General features: G+C 39.8%; 1 protein-coding gene across 6 annotated transcripts in view; it reads left to right on the top strand.

Moving 5' to 3' along the window:
- The window catches only part of TENM1 (teneurin transmembrane protein 1), a 761,089-nt gene that overhangs the window by 676,404 nt on the left and 64,306 nt on the right, over positions 1-20,379 (top strand). For all 6 annotated transcript variants that reach the window (XM_010407691.4, XM_019290822.3, XM_039571802.1 and 3 more), the window contains 4 exons: positions 6,322-6,441; positions 8,198-8,459; positions 11,003-11,270; positions 16,683-16,826. In XM_010407691.4, coding sequence (XP_010405993.3) covers positions 6,322-6,441; positions 8,198-8,459; positions 11,003-11,270; positions 16,683-16,826 — 794 coding nt within the window. The remainder of the gene's footprint in view (positions 1-6,321; positions 6,442-8,197; positions 8,460-11,002; positions 11,271-16,682; positions 16,827-20,379) is intronic.

The raw sequence follows: 20,379 nt of genomic DNA, 5'->3' as shown, positions 1-20,379 counted from the left end.
ATATGCAGTAGGAAAAGGGCACTTACTTACTCAGAAAACCTGGTAACACATATTTTCTTGAATATTTGAAATACAGGGGCACATAAGTTTTTATGCTGCAGTTCACTTGGGAAGCTATAACTTACATGCTGACAAAGAGATCCACAAATCATCCACATCACCTGACTATTACCCTGTCAACTAGGCCTGTGCATTGGATAAACCATGGTCCAGTAATAAGCACATAAGAATTTTTTTGTTTTCCCAGTACATAGCACTTAGGTTACAACCTCAACACAATCCCATAGCTGCACACAAATTCAGTGCACTTTTTTCTTTGCAGCATTAATTTTTAATAAAGTAAATTTGTAAACAGAGTCATTATTGATCTGAAATGCCTAAACATTTAATCAGTATTAATAATGTAACAGGATGTTATAAATATGTAAAACAATAGGCCATGAAGATGAACTCCATGAGAAGCACCCACCTGCCTCTGGTGAGTCTCTTGGAGTGTGTTGTGCTTATGAATGAGGCCACTGCATTTGGGGCAGGGTCCTTGGCTGGCTCTGTGCACAGTTTAAACCAAAGGTCACCACTGAAAAATTTTCTTCATCAAAATGCCTCACAGTGAGGAGTTTCCAGAGAGGAGGTGAGTGCTCAAGTTGCCTATACAGTGTTCTGTGACACTGCAAATGTTAGCAGCCAGATTGCACATAATCCCATCAACGTGCTTTTATAGATATAAGGAATTGATCTTTTAAAGCTATCATTGATGGGATTTAACTTGGATTTAAAAGCTTTTTCTGAGTATTTCGTTTCTTTACCCTGATACCTGCCATGCCTTTGAAGACTGAAGAGCAGTGAAGTTCCATGTGGGAGCAGCAGCCCATCCCTCACCATGGCTTCTTACTTCCTGCCACTGAGAAGTAGGACTTTGCTGGCATTGGTGTATCACCAACACCCCAGATATCATTTCCTCCCACTGTAGACAAATTTATAGTTAGCTTGGTTAGAAGATCATTGGGATTCAGATGAGGGTGGCTGCATCTTTGGAGTCTGGGCAGTGCCTGGAGACTCATGCTGTGCTGTGTCTCCTGGGGTTTGTCAACAGTAATCTGCAATGTGCTGGGCACCCCAAAGGGTTGCTCAGTCCACACTTTGCTTGATCCTCGAGTCTTCCAGGCTGTTGAAATATTGTTCATCCATAAGTCAAATATTATTAAAAACTGCCAGAATTTTCCTCAAGGATGAGATATAAGCAGGGTCTCTGAACGAGGCAATAGCTGAGCCGTGCTGCCTCTGTTCAGAAATCTTCCTCTGACGTTGCCAATCTGACTGTCATCTTGTGTCAGTTCTTCTCCTGGGAATTACAATTACTGAAAAAATATAGAAAGACAACTGCTGCTACAGTAAAAAATCAGAAATCTGTGATCCAGCCTATCTGGTAAAGACCAAAGAATGCTTGGGAGGTTTAAATCTCCTTTGGGCTTTTACTGAAAAGGTTGTGTCTAGGCAGATGATCTTAAGTCATGGCTGCCTGCAATGCCACTGATTTTATAACATTGGTGGTTCAACATGTTGGAAGGATTGGATGTAGTAGTGGCATGCATTTATATCAGAGCACTGGCATCTATTCTCACTGGTGCTCCAATTTTGCCAAGCCCTATCTGCCCTTTTTTTTCCCTTTACAAGAAATCTCTGAGACCATTAGGAGGATTAAGGAAGAGACATCTATCCAAGATTTTCAGTCTTCTGATTCAAATGACATTGGGCAGTGTTTTGCTGTAACACAGTATAGTAAATGTATGTAAAGTATGGGTGATGTTTGCATGAATCTCCCTGGAGACAAAGTGATGTTGATTAGATCTTGGAAAGCTATCAAAAAGGGTGAAGATTATCTCTGTCCTTCAGACTGGAAGTGTTTGGTCTCTGCCATATCCTGGAATTTTACAAATAATCTGAAATACTAAAACTAGTTGTTCTGTCAGCTGCTGAGACATCTATCCCTCTGCATTTGCCTCTTGGACTTTATCTTAGGTCTAATATTCAACCATTTGGCTTCTAAAATACAGTCAGGATGTTGCATGAGCTAAATACCATGCCATGGCTAAATACTACACCAAAAATAATGTTAAGGAGTTACATGTTTGCAAAACATATTTTACATTTTGTTATGTCAAAGCTATGTCATATGCACTGGGTTTGTACAGACTCCCACTTAAACTGTGACATGCTGAAAAGCAGATTAGAGACATTCTGGATAAATGGAAATGTACTTGCTTACATCAGGCATGGTTTTAACCTACTACATGTAGCAGGGTGTAGCAGATTATAGTGTTTTTGTCAACTTTTGTTCTCAGGAAGGTTTTTAGCTTGTTTCTTTGCTGAGGTTTTTTTTTTTAATGCATGCTGCTGGCAAGCTACTTGACTCACTGCAAATTGCCCACGAAAAGGGCCCAGTGTATGGTAGTGAATTAATTACCCTTCAAAGGCTGCTTACAGCAACATTGTCAGCAGGAAGAAATGAATGTACCTCACTAGCCTTCAGCTTAATTTCTCTCATTGAAGATTTTAATCAAAAATGTAATACAGTAAATGACATCTTCTGGTAATGTGACACTTGCAAATTCACAAGCTGCTTGACAGAGTTCCATATCTGAGCCTAATGTCTCAGCCTGAGGTGCTTACTGGAAGCTTAATATGCAAAACAAAAAGAAAAAAATAGCAGGTGAGTAGCAGCAGAGCAAGGCAGAATGGTGGTAGAATAATAAAATGCTTTACAAGTTCTGAAAGAATTCATCTAAAACTTCTGCTCATATTTTAAATTAGAGATGTCAAACAAACTGCCTGTCAGCAGAGACCTGAGATCCACAGCATAGTGAGTTCCTCAGTTACTCATGGAATGACCCATGAAGCATTGACAGAGGAATCCTACTTCTTTTAGGCCACCTGCAACCCGTGGGAATCTCAGCTTTATCTCAAAAAGCCAACTGCTCCCTCTGGAGTTGCAGATTTAGTACAGCTTGCCAAGGGACTAGGAACATTTTAAATGCATTCGAAAATACTAAGGCAGCGTATCAGGGGCATGTTCCTGCCCAGCTTCACCAAATTAGAAAAGACATTTTTGCACTTACTTTCAAGTTAAAACAACTTGGAAAGCCTTAGGTCTAAGATTACACAATCATCACAAATAGGTGGCTGTTGGACAGATAGTACAAGTTATCCCCCGTGAGAAAGCAAAGCAGGGCAGTCACAAGAATGTGGAATAAGTCTTAGAGGCAGAAAATGCAGTGCATCGAGGAGACATCATGATCTTCAGAGGTTTCTCTGCTCAAATTAAGAGAAGCAGTGAGTGGTAGCAAGGCCCCCAGCTCATCTGGGAAGGGGGTGAATGCTGAAGCAAGGAAGCATGAAGTGGCAGTTGACTGTGAAGGGACATCACTGCAGGGAACATGCCCTAAAAGCCCTGGAAAGGGAAGGAATTAAGTGAGGTGTTCCCTAAGCAGCAGCGCTGCAGGGAACCTGCGTGGCAGCATGCCTGGGGACATGGGGTCTGCTCTGTGAGCTGCCAGGGCACCAGGAAACCAGGGAGAGCTGGCTGCAAACTGGGGCTCTTGGTTACCTCCTGACCCTTGGAGACTAGTGCTGGTCATAAAGTAACTGAAAAATGTTTTCATACCTGCGGTAAGTGCCAGAATTAAAGCTAATTCTGATCAAATGCTAAGTCAAAGATTTAGTAGGTGCTGGTAATTCAAAAAGAAGCCAGAGAAGACTCTTCAACTTAGAGTAGGTAATAAAGAGACATTAAATAATGAGGACAAATGTAGGAACACAGAGGCAGGCTTAGGACATTTAAAATCTAAGAGATTACAAAGACAATTCAGTACAGATAAATGTAGAATAATGAGGTTTATGTGTCTTTATCACATACCATAAATATGTGTGGCTTGTAAAATATGATGAATAAAAAAGGAGAATGTTGAAAGATAAGTCTCTTAATATTATTTATGAATAATGGGAAGTGAATGAATAGAAGAAAGAAAGACCATGGATGAAATAATGGAGATTTTGATGAGCTGTTGTCATACAAATCTGTGTGCTTGATAAAATATGAGGACAGAGTAGTGTCAGAAGACAGGTCTGTGTTGAATGAACAAACAGAAGTGCAAGAATAATGCACTGAATAATGATTACTCCCAGGGGTCTCACTCTCACACCAATGTGTGTTGTAAATATATGGAATGCACTAATAAAGGTATTAGAAAAGAAAATGCAGGTCTATGGATGTTAAAAATACATGAAAATAATAGAAACCAGTATTATCTGCTCTAACAAATCAAAGAGTAATTGGACCTGGCTGTTCTTTTGAGTGAGTCTCATGAGTCAGTTGAGACAAATAGGAGCTCAGTTGCCTTCAGTGGAGCAGCAGATTTTGGGCCACAAATAGGGCCACAACCAATGTACTTCGTATAGAAAGTAAAAAAGTGGTAAGTCAGAACTCTTGTTTTGCGTACTGGCAGTAAGGCAGCCTCTCCCATTCCTCTAGGATTTATCAGCATCTTTACATGGCCTGGGAGCATGGAATTCCTATTAGCAGCTGTGGTGAATGGTACTCTCAAAGAGGTTAATTTTTACCAGTTGCATTTTCTCAAGTCATAGTTAGACGGGTTTGATGATATCATGGTGATAAATCAGTGTCCTGTCAGTGGCTTGGGAGAATGGGATCTTAAGAAACATGTCAGAATTTTCAGAAATTTGTGTTGTCCAGTTTCTGCATATGATTGCATTGGATCATGGTCAATTAATCTCTCTAGGGATATTATTTTAATTCATATGTAAACTCCTAAGTAACTTTTTTCTGAGGAGCTATTAAGTTTTTTCCTTTAGATCACGTATTCACTGTGCAGTGGATGTGTCTGTTGAGGGCTACCACAAATTTTCAATTTGAGAAAGAGACATGACAGTGCCTAAATTTATGCTTGTCATTTATATTGAATAATTAATGCCAGTTCACTTTATATGTATTCTCTTGGTTTTGACCCTAAACGTCTTAAGGTTACCAAAAGACTTCTGCATACACTGTTCACGTCATTATGTAAAACTGCAGTTCCAGGAAACAGGTGCAGTAGTATCATGAGTTTCCAAGACCTGGGTTGGTTCAGCCAGTGTGTTGATGTGGTGTAGCTGACAGCACAGGGCAAAATACTGGGAGGGTTTTCAGTGGAACGTGGCTGTGTAAACCCTTAGAAAATCCTACTAGGTCCTAATCTGCACCATGATGACCATATTTCTCGTCTTAATCCTCATCATTAGGAGACTTGATTCCTTCATGTTTCATTGTTCAGATAGGTAAAAGGCTAAAGTTAAGAAAAAGAGTAATTTCTTCACCATTTCTTTGACTAAGGTGAAAGCAATGGTCTGAAAGGACAGCAGTGGAGGTTCAAATTGGACAGTAGGAAGAACTTGCCCTAAGTAGAGCATTCATACAGAGGCACTGGAATGGGTTACTTGGTGAACTTACGGAGTTAGACAAGCATCTGTCTGGGCTGATGTAGGCATAGTCGATCTAACCCGAGGCAAAGGAATGGACAAGATAAAGTCTTGTATTTCCTTTCAGCTCTCATTTTCTATGATTCTGTGATCCTGTTAGCCTCCGATTAGATCCACTTAGTAATGAGTTCACTTTCCTGTCCATTGACTTTGATGTGTTCTGCTGTTCTGCCATGTTCCAACCTCTTCACTGGAATGTGAGGATAAAGTGGAAAGTGGGTGCAAGTCCAACGCATCCCAGAGGGAATTTAGAAGGGCATCACGTGTGATGGGGGATTGAGAAAAATGTATGTTACACTTGATTAAGCACCCTGTGAATTTACCTATATAACTTTCTGAAGTTCAGTGAAGCCCATGTATCTCACTGCTGCCTTATCACATTAGTTCAGCATTTTTCTAATAGACAGCAATGCCCTATACCTAGCAGCAGAGGTTTCATTCTCTCCTTTCACAAACGATCACTCCCTAGAGCTGCAGCAAGCTAAATCACGCTATCAATGAAACCTTTGCAGTGCTATTCAGTGGCAGAACAAATAGTATCCTGAAATATGTCTGGAAACAGGAATATATTCTCCCTATACCAACAGTTTGTTGGAAAGTCTGTGTGTCATCTTTGTGAGAGAATGCTTTTTCAAATCAATCTTTTGGGCTTGTATGACTTTTCTTTCAAAACTCAACACTTGCTCTGATACCAGAGTGGTTCTGTCTGTCTGGGACCGCAGCACAGCCCAGTTTCTGAAACCAATGCCCATGTGTGTAAAATGTTGCCTTCTACTCTTCTTGTTACAGACGGGCGTGTGTCATCCGAGGCCAGGTTGTAGCAATAGATGGAACACCTTTGGTTGGAGTGAACGTCAGTTTCCTGCACCACAATGAATACGGATACACCATCAGTCGACAGGATGGAAGGTCAGGCTTTCATGGTTTAGGTTTGTGTAGTTAAGGCCATCTGCCAACTTCTGTTAATGTACAAAATTTCCATTGACATCACAGTTCATAGTGTGGCTTGAGGATGGCATCTGGCCTTCTGCACTGGGAGCACAGTTGAAGGGAGCTCTCTGTAGTAAAGGGACCAAAGAAGGAAGAGAAGAAGAAAAAAAACCTGAACTGCAGCAAAGTTACAGTGACATTCAAACTCCTGGACTCAAAATGTGGCAGGTCTGCTGTAACAGTAGCTCCTTGACATTGGAATATTTTCACAAGTCAGGTCTTCCAGGAAATATCCTGTCTTCCCTCGTTTTTTTCTGTTGTTACATGTGAATCACCCAAGTAGTTTATTGAGGTGTCAGTGAAGTCAAATCCTTTAGTTGATCATCTGAGACACACAAGGAAAGGTGAGAACAGACTCTTTCAAAATACAAATGGTTAAATTGCTGTTCCGTAACAGCCCTGGCTTCCCCTTCTTCCCCAGCCTCTCAGGTCTGAGTTCATTTCTCAAAGACAGGTGAGGTTTCAATATATTCTATATTGCACTTCAGGATTGGCCATCCATTTGCAGTAGGGTCATGATTTGCTCCTGAACTTGAATTAAGTTGTTAAGGGCAGTTTAAGACTTCATCTTCCTTGGCTGGATTGTGAATTACAAGAAATCTGAAGCTGTCTTCCAGCAGGGAAAAAGTGTTGCAGTTTGTCACTGTTTCCACAATTATTTTTTTTTTGTTTAGCTTTGCCAATTTATAAAAGTAAGGAGTGTGCATATTTATTTCACCTTAGTTTATTGACTTTCAAATCGCACTACTGAAAGTTAGTAATTATCATTTCCTCCTCATGCTAGCCTGGATAAAGCTGTTGCATTAAAATATGCTACCTGTATTTTGCTGTGAATGTAATCGGTGTCATTTGGGAAATGTGATGAGATATGCATAATTAAGTCTGACTTCTTATCACAGTTTGTTACCATCAAAAACCTCCATAATAGATGCATTCAATAATACAGAGAGTGAAGTAGCTATTTACATATTACCTTGTGTTGCCTGACTGTGGATGTCAGAAACTCTGGAAATTGAGACTGTATATCATGCCTTCCATGTCCCACTGTTTTGCAGCCCAGATATGCCAATGGTTCTTCACAGCAGCTCCCAGAGGATCACCCTCCTCATGTTCAAGAGCTGACTCAGTTCTCAGTGCAATTAATTGTCATTTTTCCCAAAAATTTCATATCCTGTACAGGGAGGTCTTATGCTCAATATACTCAACCTTTTCCCCCTGCTGCTTTTAGAAAAAGGGAAATGGTTATGTTAATAGAGCTAAGGCCTACAAGGCTTTAAGCCTTCTTATTCTGCATGCTCTTCCTGCATAGATGATGAGTGGCATCCTTTTTCTGGGATAGGAATTTCTTTTCATATAAACCAAAGCAACTGGGTTCACACTTTTGTTACAGGTGACTTATTAATATTGATTCTAGTTGATAAATAGAGGGGAGTGAGGCCAAGTAACAGTGAAATTCTGTGCCTTGCTGTTGATGCATACCGGGAGAAAGCACACAGAGGTAAAGCTTCTTTGTGGATACCAAGATGATGCAAGGAATGTACACTTGAATGATTTCACATAGTAAATTAATAGCTGTAATAATGAACATAAAGGGGGTTTTTGTGATGCATTGAAAGATGTGGTAATGTGATGAAAAAACAAAAAGAAACAAAACAATTTGTTTTCTCTTTTCCAGTTTTGACCTTGTGGCTGTTGGAGGAATCTCTGTCACTCTAGTTTTTGACAGATCTCCTTTCATATCTGAAAAAAGAACACTTTGGTTGCCTTGGAATAGATTTATCATTGTAGACAAAGTTGTAATGCAAAGAGCAGAGTCGGACGCACCATCTTGTGACATCAGTAGTTTTATCAGTCCAAACCCAATTGTACTCCCTTCTCCCTTGACAGCGTTTGGAGGGTCCTGTCCTGAAAGAGGAACTGTTATTCCAGAACTACAGGTAATGAAAAGACTTTTAAATGAACAATTTGTTCTGTTTCAGAATCAGGTTTAGACATTCTTTGAAGATAGTGAGCAAATAACTGCTGTTATGTCATTCCCTTGGCAGAATAGCACCAATGCATATCTGTTTAGTACTGTTTAACAAGATGCTCTTGTCTTTTTTCTTTCTTTACTTTTTAATATTTAAAGGTGCTTTATTTCTTACCTCCAAGTAGAAGAAAGTGGGGAATGCTAACATGAATTATTATTGAAACCCTGATTTGTTGATAGTGATGCACAAAACCATTCCTAGTTACAGATAATCAGTACAACTTCCAGTGTGAGACATGATGCTTTGAACATTCCTAGGGGTGTTTCATCCATTTACAGCTATATATCAGATTCTTGAATTTTATTACTTTCTTTCCAAGGCAGAGCAATTTTAACATGATATTTAGGACTTCTTTTTTAATTTAAATGTATTTTTTCTTACACTCTCTTAAGTGTTCAAAGTAATTTCTAATTAACCTTGTAATTAACTGTTCTTTTACTTGGGACTTAAAAGAGGCTGTGAGAGTCAAACACCCAACAAAACACAGCTCGGGTCATATTAATAATGCTCTTAATTTTTAGTATGTTGTTTGAGCAGTTAGATTTTAAACAATAAGACCTCTTTTGGGTTCCCTTTTAACTTCACTGAGCAAGCCTGTAAGATACTTTTGAGGGTACCTGTAGCCTCCTAAAAGTGTTTCTACTTTATTCTACATGTGACAGACCTCTGCTTGAACTCAATTATGTCAAAACATCTCCATAACTATTATCATGCTTCAGCCAGTTGATGGTCATAGCATTGCTTCACAGAATGTGCTAAGTGAAACTAATGAACATAAATTAAGAATAACTGCTGCACACCAGTAAGAAAAAACTGGGTCACTGTGCTCCACGTGAGGTATGCCTGGGTCTTCTTTGAACAGCGGGGTACCCAAAGATGCACTCTACTCAGAAACTGCTCCCCAGTTCTTTCTTCTTCATTTTTGGGTTAGGGGATTTTTTTTGGCATTGGAGGTTTCTTAGAGTGGTGAGTTTCATTGTACGGTTCTGGGAATTGAGCAAAAAGTAACGGCAAATAATAGGAGACAGATATATTAGCATGTATTAATGCATGAGTATTTCTTCCTGCTTTTCTATTAAAAAATGAGAAGGGATGTCAGATGTATGACAGAGAGGGCAGCTGGGATGTCAGCAGGAAAGAAGGGGAGCACTGCAAATCAGGAGCAATAAAGGGAGCAGGATTTCCCTGGCAACACTACATTTCATATGTTGAAACGACAAGTGCTGGCAGGCCTCCAGCTGTACTGCAGCAATGCTGTGACACTGATACTGTTGCAGTGTGTAAATAAAATTGGTTGAAAGTGAAGGAATCTATTGTTAGACAAGGAATATTTAAAAAATGGGAAATGTAAACAAAAGCTTGTCTTTTTCCAAGCACGATGAATTTAACATTGTGACAGGTTGATTCATTAGTACAGAAATGCACCAACATCATTAACCTTATTAACCACAGTCAGGTGGCTTTTGAGTGACTGTGGTAGCATCCTCCAAGAAGCCATTCTCATCTCCTGCCTGCTCTTCCTCACAGTCTGTCCCAGAACAGCTCTTTTCTCTCAGGGGACCACAAGAGCTAAATCCCTTTTTGTAGCTCCAAGGCCCACATCATTCAAAAGGTCAAGGCCAAATTTCTTTTTTCTCCTGACAAGCTCACAGCCTTTGCAGTCCTTCTAGTTGCTGAGGGCCTATCTCCATTGCAGTGGGAATTGATACCACCCCGCAGTGGGCATGTCCAAGCTAGCTTTAATCCAAGTGCTTCAGACAGCAGTACTGACAGCAGGGCCCTGGGATTTGAGTTCACTTGCACTCCCTGGGGTCTTACCTGTGAGCGAGATGACTCTGATGCTCAGCCTGTTTCATCCTCACTGCTGTGTGTCCCCAGTTAGCTTGTTAGGGTCCTAATGCTGCTCCTTCGTACGCCATGCCCCTTCTTGCTGGAGCTTGGCCTAACTGCACAGATGGTTTAGCAGGAAGGTTTATTTTCTTTCTTAACACTCTCCAAGCTAAAGTTATTGCCTCCAAAGTAGGATAGCATCTTCACATACAATGTATGTGATTGAAGATGTGTGTATATTTTAAAAAATTTTAATTGTATTCCAGTTAAGAACACTTGTTAAGTAAACCAAGTAGTAAAGACAAGGTAAAGCTGTGCAGCTTGTATGTAAGAATATGTTCACAGATGCAGTATTTGCTCCCCAGTAGACACGAGTAAAGCATCAGAGGAAGAGGCTCTTTATCAAACAGACAGCCTGCCATCCAGTAAGTTGACCAAGCCGTGTCTGATGTTGGAAGTTTTGTCATGTGCCCAAGTACTGCATTGCTGAAATAAACCCAGTTGTTTCAGTGGTGCCGTGTTCACATCATAATTGTGAAATGTAAAATAATTACCTGCTCTTACTATTATAATTTTGCATTTTTCTTGGCTATAGATATAATGATGTGGTTTTTTCCAAGGTGGTCCAAGAGGAAATTGCAATTCCTTCAAGTTTTGTGAAGCTCAGTTATCTCAGTAGTCGGACACCGGGGTATAAAACTTTGCTGCGCATTATTTTGACACACACAACCATCCCTTCTGGAATGGCAAAAGTCCATCTGATAGTTGCTGTTGAAGGTCGTCTGCTTCAGAAATGGTTTCCTGCTGCAGCCAATTTGGTGTACACATTCGCCTGGAATAAGACAGATATATATGGACAGAAGGTTTCTGGTCTGGCTGAGGCAATGGGTATGTAGAATCACCTTGATGTAAGCAGAAGCACTCACACACATCAAGCCAGGAAAATATGGCAAATAAATTTTTTTGCTGCTCCTACATTCTTTTAAATCAAATGCCTTCTTTAGCTGAAGTCACTGAAGTGACTTGTATGATTTCCTAAGAACATTTATTTTCTTGTTCTTCCAATGTCATCTTTCTAATTTAATCAATTTGAAAATTTCGTTTTCCCTCAGAGAATGGTTATGTACTAACGGCATTATATTCAGCTGTCTCTGTTTTTGAATGTTACTTTGAATATGACCTTTGGTGTGTCATTGTTTCTGTCATTTTTTGGCTGTGACATTTAAAATGTCATTTCCGCTTAGGATTTACAAAATTCTAACTTTTGGGCATCCTTTCTTACTACATTTCATGTCTCCAACAGTTAAAACTAATTGATTTGTTGTTTAAAGATGTTTATCTACAAATCAGCATGTTTCATAGGCTTTGTTCGGCAAGCAGCAAAGGCTATTCTGAGAATTGCTACAGAAATTCTGGCTGTGCAAATACATTTTATTTAGCCAGCATCTTTATTTTCATTAATTTCCTGATTTTTTTAAGGGCTTTCTATTTTGTAATTTAATTTTGATGTTATGTTGCTTAATGGACTAATAGATGCTTTGTATTAGAATTATTTACTTTACAAGCAAAGCTTGGTATTGTGAATCAACCCCATTCGCTTCCATAGCAGTTCTGTGTGCTTTTTATGTCAAGGCAATTATCACCAGCAGCACTGGCAGATCAGGCTATAAGGCAAGAGTAGCAAGGGCAACACAGAGCAGTGCACCCTTGCAAGGAATATGCCTCATTCCATATATGAAACTACTGTTCTGAGGGGCAGCCAGGAGCTTCCTTCAGGATCTGTTGTGTTGTCCATGCAGGGAGAGTGCCTGGAGAGTGGCCTGTGCAGAGCCAAAAGGTGCCTGCCAGGCTCTGCAGCTCCCAGAGCCTCTGGTGCGTGACGCTGTTCCTGTGTGCTCCCAGACAGATGGTCTGGGAGGTGGCTGCGTGGGGAGGCAGTGGGGAAAAGGAGGATTATACCATTTTCCTGGTCATTTCTTCCCTGAGAATGATGCAAGCATAGACAGACGTGGATTTCCATGATGGGTTATGAGACCAAAATGTGGAGTATGATTACGTAATGCAGTATGCAAAGGAAAATGTCAGACAAGAAGCTTTTCCCAGAGCTGTGGTCCTACTGTCTCCTTCAACACACACAACAGGGGCTGCTGCCTGCAGGGACATTGCCACGTTCTCTCCTTACCCATGAGCCACCACTCACATTCATTTGATCATGAAATGAGCCAGATCAGGAACAAATTCAGCTGAAAACTGAAGCAACCAAGAAATCAGTGATACATTTTTGGCTTCATTAGTTTCCTGATCTGCTATGAATGCTCATGCAGAAGCTCAGGTCTTCTCATTCCAACTGTAGCTCACACATTGCATTGGCCTAAAAAAATCCAGACTCCACCCTTGGTGCAAGGTCTCCAGAACTGCTGCATCATCTCCCCTGTCTGGATCTGATCTTCCACTTCTGGCTCACATCTGCAAAAGGGTGGGCAACTTTTTGCTGGGGTCAGTCAGGTGCTGGCACTGACACCAGGGTTCTGAACACCCCAGGTGTGATGTGTGGCAAGGAGCAGCAGTGCCCTTCTAAGCCTCTTGAGATACAGGAGAGCCTGTGAAGGGGCAGATCCAGCCTTGTCCTGTTGCTGATACCAGTTCCTGTTTGTTTTTGCGGTGAGGGAAGGTATTAAGTTAGTTGTTGGCAGATATTTGTGCAAATCCAGAAATAAAAAAATGCTCCAGCTTGACCTTGAGCACTCCTATGGGTGATCAGGCAGGACCAGGTGGGTCACAGGTGCCACCTGGGGCTTTCCTCAGCACAGCTACGTGTGCCCTGTGTCCAGAGGCTGTCACTTACACATTGGAGAGGGAGCAGTTGACTACCCTGCTCCCACTGCGTCATTTAAGAGTCCTCTAATGATTGTGAAGTCCAGTACATATCCAGACTTTAGAACATTTTTTAATTCCAATACATAACATCTCATGAAATGATACTGTAGTTAGTTTCCCAAATTAGGAGTAGATGAGTTTAATGTGTTTAAATATGAATAAAGCTTACACAATAGTGCTGGATAACAACTTTTAAATTATTTAATCGGTGCTTAATTTTTTAAATTCTTTTCCATAAAGTTTAGGTTAATTATGCTTCTTTCAAAATAGAAGCAAAAATCTTGATATTTTAAGTGCATTACTAGCATGCTTTGTTAGATTCCAATAAAGCTTTATTTAATTTGACACACTGTAGTTACTCAGAGACCTTTATCTGCATCCATTATATGAATTTTTGTCAAAATAATTTCCTCTGCCAGTATATTACCAATATTTAGTAATGCATTCTGTTCAGTTTTCATTTAAATTAAATTAAATTGGAGCAGATTGAAGTCCTGGAACTCAGGATTATAACCATCTGCTTTTGGTTTTCTAAATACTATAAACATCTATATTTTTCTTCAGGGTTATTGACGGCACTGATCACATAACCAGCTACAGAAAACAAGACTTTCTGAGCATATTTCCACATGCAAATGGTTCTGTTTAAACTTGTTGAAGAAATGTTTGCTGGCATGTGTCCAGTCCCCAAGCTCCTCACAAGAGGCCATTTTCTCAGAGTAACAACTGAGATGACAAAGCAGCATTTTTTTGTTCTGAGTAAAGAAGCATCATGTGGATATTGACACACAAAAGCTTGGGGGTAAAGTCTATGTCCCCTTGTAATCTAACACAAGAAAATTATTTCAGTCAAATCCTCGATATATGCTCCTGTGTACCTCCATACAGACTCCTGCAAGGCTCTGCGTCCCACATAGCAGCACTGAGGGGTCTGCAAGGATGATCCCTCTTGGGGTTGAGCGTAAACCAGCTCTCCAACAGCCCTACCAGGTGCTGTGGTTGAGTACATTTTATTCATTGTTCAAAGAAGATGGATGCAGATAAGTACAAATATCTCAGAGGAGCTTGAAATAGAGGTTACTTTCCTGGTTAATTGTGTCTTTATTTCTTACCTGTATTTTGGCAACAGCCCTTATACTATAGGTCTGGTACCAATTACCCTTCTCAACAGTGGTATGAAAAGAATTGGGTTTTTGTACAGATGATCAGTAGGTCTTTCGAAATCCATTTTGAGACTGCAGAGAACTGTACTTGCTGACTTAATGTCTAAAACTAGTCACTGAAGTTCACATTCATACACTGAAATCTCAGTCACCTCAAAAAAGTGCTACAAATTAATTGGATCAGAAAGTAACACCCCACAATGAGGGTAAGCTGGCAGAGATTTTAATTTCACTTACATTTTTCAAAACCTGCCCCTAACAAAATACTTCTCAAGTGGCACTGTAATCATCCTGTTGACTTTACCAGTATGATGCTTTGCCTTGGTTACTTGGCATGCAAAATGACTGATAGGAAACTTTCATGGGTGGTACAGCAGGACTTCCAGTTAGATGGCTCAGGAGACCCACTTTAAGATCACACAGATACTTCCTTTTGGAGCATAGGTGTCTTTCATGAATATGGGTAAGTTTGCATAGAAGCCTGGTTGTAGATGCACACGAAGTGTGTCCATATGTCTCTCACTGATGAGAGAGGACAAAAAGACAGCCATGCACAGTAACTGTGAGAGCAGGGAACAGTGAACTTGTAGGAAAGGGGGTGATAACCTCTGGAGCTTATTTGGCTGCTCAGAAACATCAGCTGTAGGCAGGGAATACTGACACTATATGGAGTTAGCTCCAGCCCTGGTAAAGATGCTCCAATGGATCCGTGGGCCTGGATTCCAGATGCTCTCAGTTGTTATGCCTCCCTCACCCAGCTCTCAGCACGGTCCCTCCCAGCAGTTGATGATCGGTCCTGTGGGTCCCTAACGAGTCACTGAGCCAGGCTGAGGGGCTGCATTTCAGGGTTTTGCTCTTTTCAAGCACGCACAGCTAACCTGGGATTGAACGTGTTAAGCGCATGACTGGACAGAAGATGTTAATGTGTAGGTGGCAAATGTGAGGTTGCTTCACAGGAAAAATCTGCCCTTTATCTTCTCTCTGCATTAACACCTAGAAAATAATGTGTTCGGTTACTGAACCTTTGTGACTCATCCCAGCACAGGATGTGGCTGTTCTGGAAGTTCCATGGCCTTATTTGGTCTCTTGCCTCAGGGCGGTACCCAGAAGCCTTGCTGGTGTTGGTTGTAAGAGCTCCTGTAACAGAAGAATTGGACAAAGTGGCTGCTGGACCCTCAAACTGAAACCTGTAATGTTGGAAACATACAGTATTTACAGTACTTAAGGAGATGGGATTTTTACAAGTCAGAGTTTAGCTGCAAAAACAGGCTCTTTCTGCTAAAATAGTGAAGCTGTTACTGTAAGGAACAGCTTTCAGTTTGTCATAAAACATTTATCTTAAACACAAATGCTCCCTGTTAGACCTGGTCAAAATATTTTTATTGTATACCATAATGGAATTTAGGTGGTATTAAAACTCTTTATGGTTGAAGTAAAATATACCTAAAGCTGTTACATAGAAAAAGTGAAAAGAAACTATTAAAAATGTTTCATATTTTTTTAATTTTGTATCTTAAAATATTTTTGAAACATTTTTGTTTTGGAAAGATTGAACTATTTCAGTATTTCCTAGGTCAAATTATGGAATTTGGTTTAAAAATAATATTCTTCCTTTATGATGAGTTTCACTGAAATCTAGTAGAGATAAACAATTTTTCTTGAAAGGTTGGTATATTAGAGATATCAAAACTTTTGAATTTTTGTTTTGTTTTATGGAAGTACTAAAGGAAAAGTGTTTTAATCAATTTGAGTTCCCCAAGACCCACCATCCTTAGGGTAATTCAAGATTTTTCATTGGGTATTTTGGTAATGTGCAAGCCTGTTAAGATAAATGTGTAATTCTATAAATGTTCAGCTTGTCAATCCATTTCTGCCTAACTATAATTTTTACAGTCAGCAAACAAAACCAATTTGTTTTAGCATGGATTCTTTTCTATTTAAGCTCGTTTTCAGGTAATTAGCAGAAATGCAATAAACAATCAAGTCAGGAGTCATTGGAGGAGATTTATAATCTTATGAAATCCACAACTGATATCACAGACAATTTTCTGCTTTGAAGCAGTAGTTACTATAGTTGTAAAAACATACTAATCTCTTAAAACCCTTTTTTCAAAAAAATACCGTTCAACAATAGCAATCAGGCAGAGGAAAATTAGTGGCATCATTACTTAACAGATGAATATTAAAAACTGGAATGAAAAACTGCCTAGCAGTTCACAGAGAAAAAGAGACTGAGAGATCTTTAATTATTTGTTTCCAGTGTCGGTGGGATATGAATATGAAACATGTCCTGATTTTATTCTATGGGAGAAGAGAACAGTAATCCTTCAAGGCTTTGAAATGGATGCTTCAAATCTGGGTGGCTGGTCTATAAACAAACACCATGTATTAAATCCACAAAGTGGTAAGTCCCTCCTTTATTAACTGCCCACGCAGAAGGAGAGTACAAATTTTAAAGGAATTAATTGTTCAGATTTTAAGTGTTACACTTCCTAATGTGTAATCCTCTTTGAATATGCACCCTCATTTATTGAGAGCTGAACTGTAAATGCCATCTGAAAGGATATTTTTAATGTTCTGGCTCCCAGGGTTTAGACATTAATATCACTGACTCTTGTGATTGCAAACACATTGTGGTCGTTTGGATGGGAAAAGGGCAGACTAATTTGGGTTCATTCTCACACAGCTGGTATAGAAGTGGCACATTTCAGGTCAGTCTGTAGTGTGTTATATTCTCCGTGAAGTGTCTACACCCCTAATTCATCCTATGACTGCCATCAGTTCATAGCAACACAGCCCCAGGCAGACAAACCCTGCTTGATCACAGACCAGCACTTCCAAACCCACGCTGCCAGTCCAGTGTGCAGCAGCTTTTGTGGCTGCCCACTCTGTGGAGAAGCACAGTAAGTCACTCCTCAGTACAAGCAATCCAACACATTTCAAAGCATTAGTAAAAAACCTGTAAATGCTTTTGGTGTCATAACATTAACCCTGCAGAGAGATTCTTCAAGCATGGAGGCTTGAATATTTTTTCCCATTGCTTTTATTTTATACCAGGTTTCTTTTCCTCCGTGAACATCTGTGATCGGGAACTAGTGAGACTAAATTACTAAAACAATACTTGTAGATAAATTATGGTAACTATATATGGTTTTCCCAATAAACAGATATCTCATTGTCCAGGAGAAGAGAAACTTGAGGTCAGATTTTAGCACTTATAAGTCAGCGGAGTATTGGAATCAGTAAAGTTCCCTCAATTTTCTCCAGGTGAGAGTCAGTCCAATAGAATCTATTTCTATCTGCAAACTTCTGCTGATGAAGATTCATGCACAGATGTATGGCTCTCAAGTTTTACAAGTTCTGTTGCTGAATGCACAGCTACAGTATAAATATTCCAAATACAAAAGGTCAGATTTAGTTTGTAAATGATCTGGATTTCTGTTTTGATTTAAAATAGTTTGACATTTTAAACAGCAGTTCTTTCATTCCCTGTCTTATTGGTTTGTATAGATTGTCTCTTTTAAATGCCAGCTATTGACATTTAACACAAAGAGAAATCTGACCTCAGTCAGCTGGGCCCCCAACTGTGAGTCCCATAGTCTGCTCCTTAGTGCCAATTTACCACTTGCATAGTTTAATTTCAAGAGTAAATTGCTGGCAGTAACTCCAATTTGTATGACTATCTGATAACTGCAGTGGTTACTACTACAATTCACCCCATAGGCACTAACATGTTCTGAGATTTTGTAGAGTATGCAATTACAATCCAAGCCGGGCTAAGGCATTGCTCTCGTGAGCACAAGGTATGTGGTGACAAATTGCTTCCTTTCCCCCCTCCCCCCGTCTCAGCTGCGTGGCTGAGAATGCCAGAGGGCACTGACCTGTCAGCCTCAAGCCACCTCCTCTCAAATCAGCTGGGCTGCACCCACTACATGGGTGGGGAATGTGCAGCTTCTACACTTGCTCCTCTTCCTTGCATATTCCCACTGTGCTGGACACGGATCAAGGCTGAAGTCAGGGAAAGCTGCCAAACATCTTTACCCATCACTTTCTGAGGCACAGGAGGGGAAGGGAGGGGAGGGCATAAGCACATCTGAGCTGAAATCCAGGGTCTCTTCTGTTTGCAGTTTGCATGTCAGAGCATCTCCAGTGGGGCAACAAAGCCCAGGCTCAGGGATGTGTCAGAGGTTCCTCAGGACTGTTACAGGCTTTGAGCACCCACACCTGGCTCGTGTACAAGAACTAGAAAAGCAGCTAAGGGCAGATATAAAGAAGCTGGTTCACACCTACCAGAGCAGCCTGTAGGTTCATATTAAAGCAACAAAACCAAATAATGAACTGTGGTAACCCAAAGGATAAAAGTAACAAGTGTGCTTCTGGTCTTACCTAAAAACAAGTGAACTGCACTTCTTTTTCAGATATATAAAATGGACTTTAGATAAGGACAAGAATACGATTCAAACCAGAATTATGTATTTCAGACTTATCTCCATGCCACCATGACTGATATGAAAAGTATTGAGTAGCCTTCTTGAGCATGAATATATTAAGATTTTTCACTTTTAATTAAAGCATCTCCTCTGTATGAAGAGCTGCTCTTTTTAGAAGGATGAAACTTTCACGATTTTGAAACACTGCCACTGGATTACGTACAGCAACAGTATTGGAATATAACATTCTGTACTGCAAATTGCAATTTTATTTTCAAACTAAAACTAGAAGCACTTTGCTTGATTTACTAGTCCTGAAGAGCTTATATCTGACTTCAGCCACTAAGCCTGGTCTCCCAGCAAGTCTACTACTGTGCACATTCCTGCTCAGAGCCAGGGCAGATATTCTTCTTTCCCTCCCCATGAAGGCTTCTCATTTTAGAGAAGTTACAAAATAAACTGAGTAAAAAGAAATAGATGCAATTTTTCAGACTTGCAGTTCATAGTAAGGTGTGGAGGTACATGTATTGACATGCAGAAACCTTAGCAAGTGAAAACTGTGTTCTACTGCCAGATGTAAGGATTTACAAAAAGAAAGGGGAAAAAAAGGATTCCTGATTCCAGCAGAATTGGTGTGAGATAACAAATATTGTTCCAATGTGGCTGTCACTGGAAACTCAAGTTTTTCAAATGTATGCAGTTTTGCATCTGTGTGGCTGTTAGGTTAACAATGGATCACATCCTGTTCTCAGCTCTACTCTACTGCTCTTTTCCCACTTTTTTTTTCCCCACCAGTTTGGATGTTAGATCACTTCTAATTTGTGACATGATTAGAGTTTAATGTTTTCTGGTACAAAGGTTTTTGTCGGTTTGGAAGATCATCAGGGCATTTCTCATAATCAAGAAGAGAACAGATACCATAAATATTAGTTCCTGCATAGAGGTCTTTTAAAGACAACTGTATCTCATGAATACAAATGAATGTGGTATTAACCAATTTTTCAGGGTGTTATCTGAATTAAATTTTTCTTCTGATGGGCAAGTGCATTGATTCCATTTTTATTTATCTGGGGCAAGGAGGAGTAGTTTTAGAGAGACTTTATGCTTTAAGGTAATTTCAACCCCAGTGCAACACAGCATCAACTAAAATTAAAGCAGCAGCTTGGAAGCCTGATATTAAGCACACACATTTATTGACAGTAAAACATATTCTCCAGAGCCCTAATTATTTACTGGTATTTTTAAGAGGATGTTGAAAGATTACCTTAACATCGTAATTTCAGACAAAGCCAGCATCTTCATTTCATAGTATTTTTATCCACTGCATAAGAGAGAATATTGGCATTTATTTTACTGGCATATTTCCAGGATGCTTTTTTCAAAGCTATTATTTAAACAAATCTATGCATTCTATCCTCTGTTGTTGATAAATAATTTTTTAAAAATATAATTCTCTTCAAAATAGCTGTGGTAACATTCAGTAATTTCCAAGGTGAATTTTAGCTTTAGATTTACCTGAAAGTCACA

This window comes from Corvus cornix, chromosome 4A (genome assembly GCF_000738735.6).
Source record: "Corvus cornix cornix isolate S_Up_H32 chromosome 4A, ASM73873v5, whole genome shotgun sequence".
NCBI lineage: Eukaryota > Metazoa > Chordata > Aves > Passeriformes > Corvidae > Corvus > Corvus cornix.
The sequence above is the reverse complement of the archived record's forward strand: the minus strand, read 5'-3'. Positions and strand labels throughout refer to the sequence as shown.